This window comes from Oncorhynchus nerka, linkage group LG19, assembly GCF_034236695.1.
Source record: "Oncorhynchus nerka isolate Pitt River linkage group LG19, Oner_Uvic_2.0, whole genome shotgun sequence".
Taxonomy (NCBI): domain Eukaryota; kingdom Metazoa; phylum Chordata; class Actinopteri; order Salmoniformes; family Salmonidae; genus Oncorhynchus; species Oncorhynchus nerka.
The window spans coordinates 45,083,645-45,096,144 of NC_088414.1; the positions used below are offsets into that span (position 1 = coordinate 45,083,645).

Consider the following 12,500-nt stretch of genomic DNA (forward strand, 5'->3'; position numbering starts at 1 on the left):
CTCCCACCCTCCCAACCAGCCTCAATCTCTACCTCTCTGTCCCTCCCACCCTCCCACCCTCCCAACCAGCCTCAATCTCTACCTCTCTGTTCCTCCCACCCTCCCAACCACAATCTCTACCTCTCCGTTCCTCCCACCCTCCCAACCAGCCTCAATCTCTACCTCTCTGTTCCTCCCACCCTCCCAACCAGCCTCAATCTCTACCTCTCTGTCCCTCCCACCCTCCCACCCTCCCAACCAGCCTCAATCACTACCTCTCTGTTCCTCCCACCCTCCCAACCACAATCTCTACCTCTCTGTTCCTCCCACCCTCCCAACCAGCCTCAATCTCTACCTCTCTGTTCCTCCCACCCTCCCAACCAGCCTCAATCTCTACCTCTCTGTCCGTCCTCCCACCCTCCCAACCAGCCTCAATCTCTACCTCTCTGTTCCTCCCACCCTCCCAACCACAATCTCTACCTCTCTGTTCCTCCCACCCTCCCAACCAGCCTCAATCTCTACCTCTCTGTTCCTCCCACCCTCCCAACCAGCCTCAATCTCTACCTCTCTGTCCCTCCCACCCTCCCAACCAGCCTCAATCTCTACCTCTCTGTTCCTCCCACCCTTCCAACCAGCCTCAATCTCTACCTCTCTGTTCCTCCCACCCTCCCAACCAGCCTCAATCTCTACCTCTCTGTCCCTCCCACCCTCCCAACCAGCCTCAATCTCTACCTCTCTGTCCCTCCCACCCTCCCAACCAGCCTCAATCTCTACCTCTCTGTTCCTCCCACCCTCCCAACCAGCCTCAATCTCTACCTCTCTGTTCCTCCCACCCTCCCAACCAGCCTCAATCTCTACCTCTCTGTTCCTCCCACCCTCCCAACCAGCCTCAATCTCTACCTCTCTGTCCCTCCCTCCCACCCTCCCAACCAGCCTCAATCTCTACCTCTCTGTTCCTCCCACCCTCCCAACCAGCCTCAATCTCTACCTCTCTGTTCCTCCCACCCTCCCAACCAGCCTCAATCTCTACCTCTCTGTCCCTCCCTCCCACCCTCCCAACCAGCCTCAATCTCTACCTCTCTGTCCCTCCCTCCCACCCTCCCAACCAGCCTCAATCTCACCTCTCTGTCCCTCCCTCCCACCCTCCCAACCAGCCTCAATCTCTACCTCTCTGTCCCTCCCACCCTCCCAACCAGCCTCAATCTCTACCTCTCTGTCCCTCCCACCCTCCCAAGCAGCCTCAATCTCTACCTCTCTGTCCCTCCCACCCTCCCAACCAGCCTCAATCTCTACCTCTCTGTCTCTCCCACCCTCCCAACCAGCCTCAATCTCTACCTCTCTGTTCCTCCCACCCTCCCAACCAGCCTCAATCTCTACCTCTCTGTCCCTCCCACCCTCCCAACCAGCCTCAATCTCTACTTCTCTGTCTCTCCCACCCTCCCAACCAGCCTCAATCTCTACCTCTCTGTCCCTCCCACCCTCCCAACCAGCCTCAATCTCTACCTCTCTGTCCCTCCCACCCTCCCAACCAGCCTCAATCTCTACCCTCTGTCCCTCCCACCCTCAGCCTCCCACCTCTCCCACCCTCCCAGCCTCAATCTCTACCTCTCTGTCCCTCCCACCCTCCCAACCAGCCTCAATCTCTACCTCTCTGTCCCTCCCACCCTCCCAACCAGCCTCAATCTCTACCTCTCTGTTCCTCCCACCCTCCCAACCAGCCTCAATCTCTACCTCTCTGTCCCTCCCCTCCCACCCTCCCAACCAGCCTCAATCTCTACCTCTCTGTCCCTCCCTCCCACCCTCCCAACCAGCCTCAATCTCTACCTCTCTGTCCCTCCCTCCCACCCTCCCAACCAGCCTCAATCTCTACCTCTCTGTCCCTCCCACCCTCCCAACCAGCCTCAATCTCTACCTCTCTGTCCCTCCCACCCTCCCAAGCAGCCTCAATCTCTACCTCTCTGTCCCTCCCACCCTCCCAACCAGCCTCAATCTCTACCTCTCTGTCTCTCCCACCCTCCCAACCAGCCTCAATCTCTACCTCTCTGTTCCTCCCACCCTCCCAACCAGCCTCAATCTCTACCTCTCTGTCCCTCCCACCCTCCCAACCAGCCTCAATCTCTACTTCTCTGTCTCTCCCACCCTCCCAACCAGCCTCAATCTCTACCTCTCTGTCCCTCCCACCCTCCCAACCAGCCTCAATCTCTACCTCTCTGTCCCTCCCACCCTCCCAACCAGCCTCAATCTCTACCTCTCTGTCCCTCCCACCCTCCCAACCAGCCTCAATCTCTACCTCTCTGTCCCTCCCACCCTCCCAACCAGCCTCAAACTCTACCTCTCTGTCCCTCCCACCCTCCCAACCAGCCTCAATCTCTACCTCTCTGTCCCTCCCACCCTCCCAACCAGCCTCAATCTCTACCTCTCTGTCCCTCCCTCCCACCCTCCCAACCAGCCTCAATCTCTACCTCTCTGTTCCTCCCACCCTCCCAACCAGCCTCAATCTCTACCTCTCTGTCCCTCCCACCCTCCCGAACCAGCCTCAATCTCTACCTCTCTGTCCCTCCCACCCTCCCAACCAGCCTCAATCTCTACCTCTCTGTTCCTCCCACCCTCCCAACCAGCCTCAATCTCTACCTCTCTGTCCCTCCCACCCTCCCAACCAGCCTCAATCTCTACCTCTCTGTCCCTCCCACCCTCCCAACCAGCCTCAATCTCTACCTCTCTGTCCCTCCCACCCTCCCAACCAGCCTCAATCTCTACCTCTCTGTCCCTCCCACCCTCCCAACCAGCCTCAATCTCTACCTCTCTGTCCCTCCCACCCTCCCAACCAGCCTCAATCTCTACCTCTCTGTCCCTCCCACCCTCCCAACCAGCCTCAATCTCTACCTCTCTGTCCCTCCCACCCTCCCAACCAGCCTCAATCTCTACCTCTCTGTCCCTCCCACCCTCCCAACCAGCCTCAATCTCTACCTCTCTGTCCCTCCCACCCTCCCAACCAGCCTCAATCTCTACCTCTCTGTCCCTCCCACCCTCCCAACCAGCCTCAATCTCTACCTCTCTGTTCCTCCCACCCTCCCAACCAGCCTCAATCTCTACCTCTCTGTCCCTCCCACCCTCCCAACCAGCCTCAATCTCTACCTCTCTGTCCCTCCCTCCCACCCTCCCAACCAGCCTCAATCTCTACCTCTCTGTCCCTCCCTCCCACCCTCCCAACCAGCCTCAATCTCTACCTCTCTGTCCCTCCCACCCTCCCAACCAGCCTCAATCTCTACCTCTCTGTCCCTCCCTCCCACCCTCCCAACCAGCCTCAATCTCTACCTCTCTGTCCCTCCCTCCCACCCTCCCAACCAGCCTCAATCTCTACCTCTCTGTCCCTCCCACCCTCCCAACCAGCCTCAATCTCTACCTCTCTGTCTCTCCCACCCTCCCAACCAGCCTCAATCTCTACCTCTCTGTCCCTCCCACCCTCCCAACCAGCCTCAATCTCTACCTCTCTGTCCCTCCCACCCTCCCAACCAGCCTCAATCTCTACCTCTCTGTCCCTCCCACCCTCCCAACCAGCCTCAATCTCTACCTCTCTGTCCCTCCCACCCTCCCAACCAGCCTCAATCTCTACCTCTCTGTCCCTCCCACCCTCCCAACCAGCCTCAATCTCTACCTCTCTGTCCCTCCCACCCTCCCAACCAGCCTCAATCTCTACCTCTCTGTTCCTCCCACCCTCCCAACCAGCCTCAATCTCTACCTCTCTGTCCCTCCCTCCCACCCTCCCAACCAGCCTCAATCTCTACCTCTCTGTCCCTCCCTCCCACCCTCCCAACCAGCCTCAATCTCTACCTCTCTGTCCCTCCCTCCCACCCTCCCAACCAGCCTCAATCTCTACCTCTCTGTCCCTCCCACCCTCCCAACCAGCCTCAATCTCTACCTCTCTGTCCCTCCCACCCTCCCAACCAGCCTCAATCTCTACCTCTCTGTCCCTCCCACCCTCCCAACCAGCCTCAATCTCTACCTCTCTGTCTCTCCCACCCTCCCAACCAGCCTCAATCTCTACCTCTCTGTTCCTCCCACCCTCCCAACCAGCCTCAATCTCTACCTCTCTGTCCCTCCCACCCTCCCAACCAGCCTCAATCTCTACCTCTCTGTCTCTCCCACCCTCCCAACCAGCCTCAATCTCTACCTCTCTGTCCCTCCCACCCTCCCAACCAGCCTCAATCTCTACCTCTCTGTCCCTCCCACCCTCCCAACCAGCCTCAATCTCTACCTCTCTGTCCCTCCCACCCTCCCAACCAGCCTCAATCTCTACCTCTCTGTCCCTCCCACCCTCCCAACCAGCCTCAAACTCTACCTCTCTGTCCCTCCCACCCTCCCAACCAGCCTCAATCTCTACCTCTCTGTCCCTCCCACCCTCCCAACCAGCCTCAATCTCTACCTCTCTGTCCCTCCCTCCCACCCTCCCAACCAGCCTCAATCTCTACCTCTCTGTTCCTCCCACCCTCCCAACCAGCCTCAATCTCTACCTCTCTGTCCCTCCCACCCTCCCAACCAGCCTCAATCTCTACCTCTCTGTCCCTCCCACCCTCCCAACCAGCCTCAATCTCTACCTCTCTGTTCCTCCCACCCTCCCAACCAGCCTCAATCTCTACCTCTCTGTCCCTCCCACCCTCCCAACCAGCCTCAATCTCTACCTCTCTGTCCCTCTCACCCTCCCAACCAGCCTCAATCTCTACCTCTCTGTCCCTCCCACCCTCCCAACCAGCCTCAATCTCTACCTCTCTGTCCCTCCCACCCTCCCAACCAGCCTCAATCTCTACCTCTCTGTCCCTCCCACCCTCCCAACCAGCCTCAATCTCTACCTCTCTGTCCCTCCCACCCTCCCAACCAGCCTCAATCTCTACCTCTCTGTCCCTCCCACCCTCCCAACCAGCCTCAATCTCTACCTCTCTGTCCCTCCCACCCTCCCAACCAGCCTCAATCTCTACCTCTCTGTCCCTCCCACCCTCCCAACCAGCCTCAATCTCTACCTCTCTGTCCCTCCCACCCTCCCAACCAGCCTCAATCTCTACCTCTCTGTTCCTCCCACCCTCCCAACCAGCCTCAATCTCTACCTCTCTGTCCCTCCCACCCTCCCAACCAGCCTCAATCTCTACCTCTCTGTCCCTCCCTCCCACCCTCCCAACCAGCCTCAATCTCTACCTCTCTGTCCCTCCCTCCCACCCTCCCAACCAGGCTCAATCTCTACCTCTCTGTCCCTCCCACCCTCCCAACCAGCCTCAATCTCTACCTCTCTGTCCCTCCCTCCCACCCTCCCAACCAGCCTCAATCTCTACCTCTCTGTCCCTCCCTCCCACCCTCCCAACCAGCCTCAATCTCTACCTCTCTGTCCCTCCCACCCTCCCAACCAGCCTCAATCTCTACCTCTCTGTCCCTCCCACCCTCTCAACCAGCCTCAATCTCTACCTCTCTGTCCCTCCCACCCTCCCAACCAGCCTCAATCTCTACCTCTCTGTCCCTCCCACCCTCCCAACCAGCCTCAATCTCTACCTCTCTGTCCCTCCCACCCTCCCAACCAGCCTCAATCTCTACCTCTCTGTCCCTCCCACCCTCCCAACCAGCCTCAATCTCTACCTCTCTGTCCCTCCCACCCTCCCAACCAGCCTCAATCTCTACCTCTCTGTCCCTCCCACCCTCCCAACCAGCCTCAATCTCTACCTCTCTGTCCCTCCCCCACCCTCCCAACCAGCCTCAATCTCTACCTCTCTGTCCTCCCTCCCAACCAGCCTCAATCTCTACCTCTCTGTCCCTCCCACCCTCTCCCAACCAGCCTCAATCTCTACCTCTCTGTCCCTCCCACCCTCCCACCCCTCCCAACCAGCCTCAATCTCTACCTCTCTGTCCCTCCCACCCTCCCAACCAGCCTCAATCTCTACCTCTCTGTCCCTCCCACCCTCCCAACCAGCCTCAATCTCTACCTCTCTGTCCCTCCCCACCCTCCCAACCAGCCTCAATCTCTACCTCTCTGTCCCTCCCACCCTCCCAACCAGCCTCAATCTCTACCTCTCTGTCCCTCCCACCCTCCCAACCAGCCTCAATCTCTACCTCTCTGTCCCTCCCACCCTCCCAACCAGCCTCAATCTCTACCTCTCTGTTCCTCCCACCCTCCCAACCAGCCTCAATCTCTACCTCTCTGTCCCTCCCACCCTCCCAACCAGCCTCAATCTCTACCTCTCTGTCCCTCCCTCCCACCCTCCCAACCAGCCTCAATCTCTACCTCTCTGTCCCTCCCTCCCACCCTCCCAACCAGGCTCAATCTCTACCTCTCTGTCCCTCCCACCCTCCCAACCAGCCTCAATCTCTACCTCTCTGTCCCTCCCTCCCACCCTCCCAACCAGCCTCAATCTCTACCTCTCTGTCCCTCCCTCCCCCTCCCAACCAGCCTCAATCTCTACCTCTCTGTCCCTCCCACCCTCCCAACCAGCCTCAATCTCTACCTCTCTGTCCCTCCCACCCTCTCAACCAGCCTCAATCTCTACCTCTCTGTCCCTCCCACCCTCCCAACCAGCCTCAATCTCTACCTCTCTGTCCCTCCCACCCAGCCTCAATCTCTACCTCTCTGTCCCTCCCACCCTCCCAACCAGCCTCAATCTCTACCTCTCTGTCCCTCCCACCCTCCCAACCAGCCTCAATCTCTACCTCTCTGTCCCTCCCACCCTCCCAACCAGCCTCAATCTCTACCTCTCTGTCCCTCCCACCCTCCCAACCAGCCTCAATCTCTACCTCTCTCCCTCCCTCCACACCCTCCCAACCAGCCTCAATCTCTACCTCTCTGTCCCTCCCTCCCAACCAGCCTCAATCTCTACCTCTCTGTCCCTCCCACCCTCCCAACCAGCCTCAATCTCTACCTCTCTGTCCCTCCCACCCTCCCAACCAGCCTCAATCTCTACCTCTCTGTCCCTCCCACCCTCCCAACCAGCCTCAATCTCTACCTCTCTGTCCCTCCCACCCTCCCCAACCAGCCTCAATCTCTACCTCTCTGTCCCTCCCACCCTCCCAACCAGCCTCAATCTCTACCTCTCTGTCCCTCCCACCCTCCCAACCAGCCTCAATCTCTACCTCTCTGTCCCTCCCACCCTCCCAACCAGCCTCAATCTCTACCTCTCTGTCCCTCCCACCCTCCCAACCAGCCTCAATCTCTACCTCTCTGTCCCTCCCACCCTCCCAACCAGCCTCAATCTCTACCTCTCTGTCCCTCCCACCCTCCCAACCAGCCTCAATCTCTACCTCTCTGTCCCTCCCACCCTCCCAACCAGCCTCAATCTCTACCTCTCTGTCCCTCCCACCCTCCCAACCAGCCTCAATCTCTACCTCTCTGTCCCTCCCACCCTCCCAACCAGCCTCAATCTCTACCTCTCTGTCCCTCCCACCCTCCCAACCAGCCTCAATCTCTACCTCTCTGTTCCTCCCACCCTCCCAACCAGCCTCAATCTCTACCTCTCTGTCCCTCCTACCCTCCCAACCAGTCTCAATCTCTACCTCTCTGTCCCTCCCTCCCACCCTCCCAACCAGCCTCAATCTCTACCTCTCTGTCCCTCCCTCCCACCCTCCCAACCAGGCTCAATCTCTACCTCTCTGTCCCTCCCACCCTCCCAACCAGCCTCAATCTCTACCTCTCTGTCCCTCCCACCCTCCCAACCAGCCTCAATCTCTACATCTCTGTCCCTCCCTCCCACCCTCCCAACCAGGCTCAATCTCTACCTCTCTGTCCCTCCCACCCTCCCAACCAGCCTCAATCTCTACCTCTCTGTCCCTCCCACCCTCCCAACCAGCCTCAATCTCTACCTCTCTGTTCCTCCCACCCTCCCAACCAGCCTTGCACACACACCCTGTCTTTGTGTCGGTTCTGTCTCTCATACTCTGTTCTCCTCCTGTTCTCCTCCTGTTCTCAGGATTAAAAGCCTTAAAGAAACCCCCTACTAGACCAGTTTCCAGGAGGGGACCTTTGTTTGTGTTTTCTGTATGACTCAGTTATTATATGACTAGTATTTGGCACACACACACACACACACACACACACACACACACTCTCTCTCTCTCTAGAAGTGTCCAGTTCAATGCATCTCTCTCCTCTAATATGAATTAACCCAGAAATGCCAGGGTGTGTGTGTGTGTGTGTGTGTGTTCATCCATTGCCCTATAAAACCAATGAGAGAGTCGGAGCCACTCACATCAGCTGTAGCTAGCTAGCCAAACCAACTAGATAATGTTAGTTAGCTAGCTAGCCAAACCAACTAGTTAATGTTAGTTAGCTAGCTAGCCAAACCAACTAGCTAATGATAGCTAGCTAGATAGCCAAACCAACTAGCTAATGTTAGTTAGCTAGCTAGCCAAACCAACTAGCTAATGTTAGTTAGCTAGCTAGCCAAACCAACTAGCTAATGATAGCTAGCTAGCTAGCCAAACCAACTAGCTAATGATAGCTAGCTAGATAGCCAAACCAACTAGCTAATGTTAGTTAGCTAGCTAGCCAAACCAACTAGCTAATGATAGCTAGCTAGATAGCCAAACCAACTAGCTAATGATAGCTAGCTAGATAGCCAAACCAACTAGCTAATGATAGCTAGCTAGATAGCCAAACCAACTAGCTAATGTTAGTTAGCTAGCTAGCCAAACCAACTAGCTAATGATAGCTAGCTAGATAGCCAAACCAACTAGCTAATGATAGCTAGCTAGATAGCCAAACCAACTAGCTAATGATAGCTAGCTAGATAGCCAAACCAACTAGCTAATGTTAGTTAGCTAGCTAGCCAAACCAACTAGCTAATGATAGCTAGCTAGCTAGCCAAACCAACTAGCTAATGATAGCTAGCTAGATAGCCAAACCAACTAGCTAATGTTAGTTAGCTAGCTAGCCAAACCAACTAGCTAATGATAGCTAGCTAGATAGCCAAACCAACTAGCTAATGATAGCTAGCTAGATAGCCAAACCAACTAGCTAATGATAGCTAGCTAGATAGCCAAACCAACTAGCTAATGATAGCTAGCTAGCTAGCCAAACCAACTAGCTAATGATAGCTAGCTAGATAGCCAAACCAACTAGCTAATGATAGCTAGCTAGATAGCCAAACCAACTAGCTAATGATAGCTAGCTAGATAGCCAAACCAACTAGCTAATGTTAGTTAGCTAGCTAGCCAAACCAACTAGCTAATGTTAGTTAGCTAGATAGCCAAACCAACTAGCTAATGATAGCTAGCTAGATAGCCAAACCAAGTAGCTAATGATAGCTAGCTAGATAGCCAAACCAACTAGCTAATGATAGCTAGCTAGATAGCCAAACCAACTAGCTAATGTTAGTTAGCTAGCTAGCCAAACCAACTAGCTAATGATAGCTAGCTAGCTAGCCAAACCAACTAGCTAATGATAGCTAGCTAGATAGCCAAACCAACTAGCTAATGTTAGTTAGCTAGCTAGCCAAACCAACTAGCTAATGTTAGTTAGCTAGCTAGCCAAACCAACTAGCTAATGATAGCTAGCTAGCTAGCCAAACCAACTAGCTAATGATAGCTAGCTAGATAGCCAAACCAACTAGCTAATGTTAGTTAGCTAGCTAGCCAAACCAACTAGCTAATGATAGCTAGCTAGATAGCCAAACCAACTAGCTAATGTTAGTTAACAAAACTTGTTTAAAAAAAATCTAGCAAAACAACTAAATATGACTAATACATAATTTACAGGGGCGATTACACTATGCTGCCATTATAAGGCGCCATGCCTACTCAGGCCAGTCTAGAATCTATTGATCTGAATAGATTGTTGAGAATATGGTGTAACACAGATATCAACCAATCAATAACAAATGTTTATTTAACTAGGCAAGTCAGTTAAGAATAAATTCTTATTTTCTATGACAGCCTAGGAACAGTCAACTGCCTGTTCAGGGGCAGAACGACAGATTTGTCAGGTCGAGGATTTGAACTTGCAACCTTCCGGTTACTAATCCAATGCTCTAACCACTAGGCTACCCTGCTGCCCCAATAAACAATAAACAGACAGTCACTCTTCTAATCAATCAATCAGAAACAATAAACAGACAGTCACTCTTCTAATCAATCAATCAGAAACAATAAACAGACAGTCACTCTTCTAATCAATCAATCAATCAGAAACAATAAACAGACAGTCACTCTTCTAATCAATCAATCAGAACCAATAAACAGACAGTCACTCTTCTAATCAATCAATCAGAAACAATAAACAGACAGTCACTCTTCTAATCAATCAATCAGAAACAATAAACAGACAGTCACTCTTCTAATCAATCAATCAATCAGAAACAATAAACAGACAGTCACTCTTCTAATCAATCAATCAATCAGAAACAATAAACAGACAGCCACTCTTCTTATCAATCAATCAGAAACAATAAACAGACAGTCACTCTTCTTACCAATCAATCAATCAATCAGAACCAATAAACAGACAGCCCCTCTTCTTACCAATCAATCAATCAATCAGAACCAATAAACAGACAGTCACTCTTCTTATCAATCAATCAGAAACAATAAACAGACAGTCACTCTTCTAATCAATCAATCAATCAATCAGAACCAATAAACAGACAGCCACTCTTCTAATCAATCAATCAGAAACAATAAACAGACAGTCACTCTTCTTACCAATCAATCAATCAATCAGAACCAATAAACAGACAGCCCCTCTTCTTACCAATCAATCAATCAATCAGAAACAATAAACAGATAGTCACTCTTCTAATCAATCAATCAGAACCAATAAACAGACAGCCACTCTTCTAATCAATCAATCAATCAATCAGAACCAATAAACAGACAGCCACTCTTCTAATCAATCAATCAATCAATCAGAAACAATAAACAGACAGTCACTCTTCTAATCAATCAATCAATCAATCAGAACCAATAAACAGACAGCCACTCTTCTTATCAATCAATCAATCAATCAGAACCAATAAACAGACAGCCACTCTTCTAATCAATCAATCAGAACCAATAAACAGACAGCCACTCTTCTAATCAATCAATCAATCAGAAACAATAAACAGACAGCCACTCTTCTTATCAATCAATCAATCAATCAGAACCAATAAACAGACAGCCACTCTTCTTATCAATCAATCAGAAACAATAAACAGACAGTCACTCTTCTTATCAATCAATCAATCAATCAGAACCAATAAACAGACAGTCACTCTTCTTCTCAATCAATCAGAAACAATAAACAGACAGCCACTCTTCTAATCAATCAATCAATCAATCAATCAGAAACAATAAACAGACAGCCACTCTTCTAATCAATCAATCAATCAATCAGAACCAATAAACAGACAGTCACTCTTCTAATCAATCAATCAATCAGAAACAATAAACAGACAGTCACTCTTCTTATCAATCAATCAATCAATCAATCAATCAGAACCAATAAACAGACAGTCACTCTTCTAATCAATCAATCAGAACCAATAAACAGATAGTCACTCTTCTAATCAATCAATCAATCAGAAACAATAAACAGACAGTCACTCTTCTAATCAATCAATCAGAAACAATAAACAGACAGTCACTCTTCTAATCAATCAATCAATCAGAAACAATAAACAGACAGTCACTCTTCTAATCAATCAATCAGAACCAATAAACAGACAGTCACTCTTCTAATCAATCAATCAGAACCAATAAACAGACAGTCACTCTTCTAATCAATCAATCAGAAACAATAAACAGACAGTCACTCTTCTTATCAATCAATCAATCAATCAATCAATCAATCAGAACCAATAAACAGACAGTCACTCTTCTAATCAACGAATCAATCAATATATTGATCTGTCCCCTCAGGTGGCGGTGCGAACAGAGAGCGCTGTGAGGAGGCGGTCCCAGGCTATGCCCCGCCCCTCTAGTAAACGTCGGAGTCGCTTCTCTTCCCTCTGGGGGCTGGACACCACATCTAAGAAGAAGGTTAAAGGTCGACCCAGCATCAACCAGGTTCGTCACCGTGTTGAATTTTAACCCCTGACTCCTGACCTTTTAACCCCCTAACCCTTACTTCCTGGATATCACAAATAATGAAGAAAACAACAACGTGTCGTTTTGGAAAAGGTCACTTTGACCAGTTGGGTTTCTACTTTAGTCAACGTGTGTGTGTGTGTGTGTGTGTGTGTGTGTGTGTGTGTGTGTGTGTGTGTGTGTGTGTGTGTGTGTGTGTGTGTGTGTGTGTGTTTGCAGGTGTTTGTTGCTGGGGGGGGACCAGTGATCAAACCAACGGAGAGAATGTTTGAAGATACGGCCAGTGAGAAATCGGTAAGAGTCAAAAGTCAAACTTTTCCCTCTAAAGGTGACGTGGTGAGAAGTTGTGAGAGAACGAGAGATTGTCTGACCACACAACTAGAGAGAACCCAGTGACAAGGAGAGAGTTGTGAGATAACGAAAGATTGTCTGACCACACAACTAGAGAGAACCCAGTGACAGAGAGAGTTGTGAGAGAACGAGGGAATCGT

General features: G+C 51.7%; 1 protein-coding gene across 1 annotated transcript in view; it reads left to right on the forward strand.

The window, feature by feature from the left end:
• tiam1a (TIAM Rac1 associated GEF 1a) overlaps positions 1 to 12,500 on the forward strand; it is a 264,051-nt gene that overhangs the window by 121,614 nt on the left and 129,937 nt on the right. The window contains 2 exon segments of the mRNA XM_065004978.1: positions 11,842 to 11,988; positions 12,229 to 12,303. Of these exon segments, the coding sequence (XP_064861050.1) occupies positions 11,842 to 11,988; positions 12,229 to 12,303 (222 nt within the window).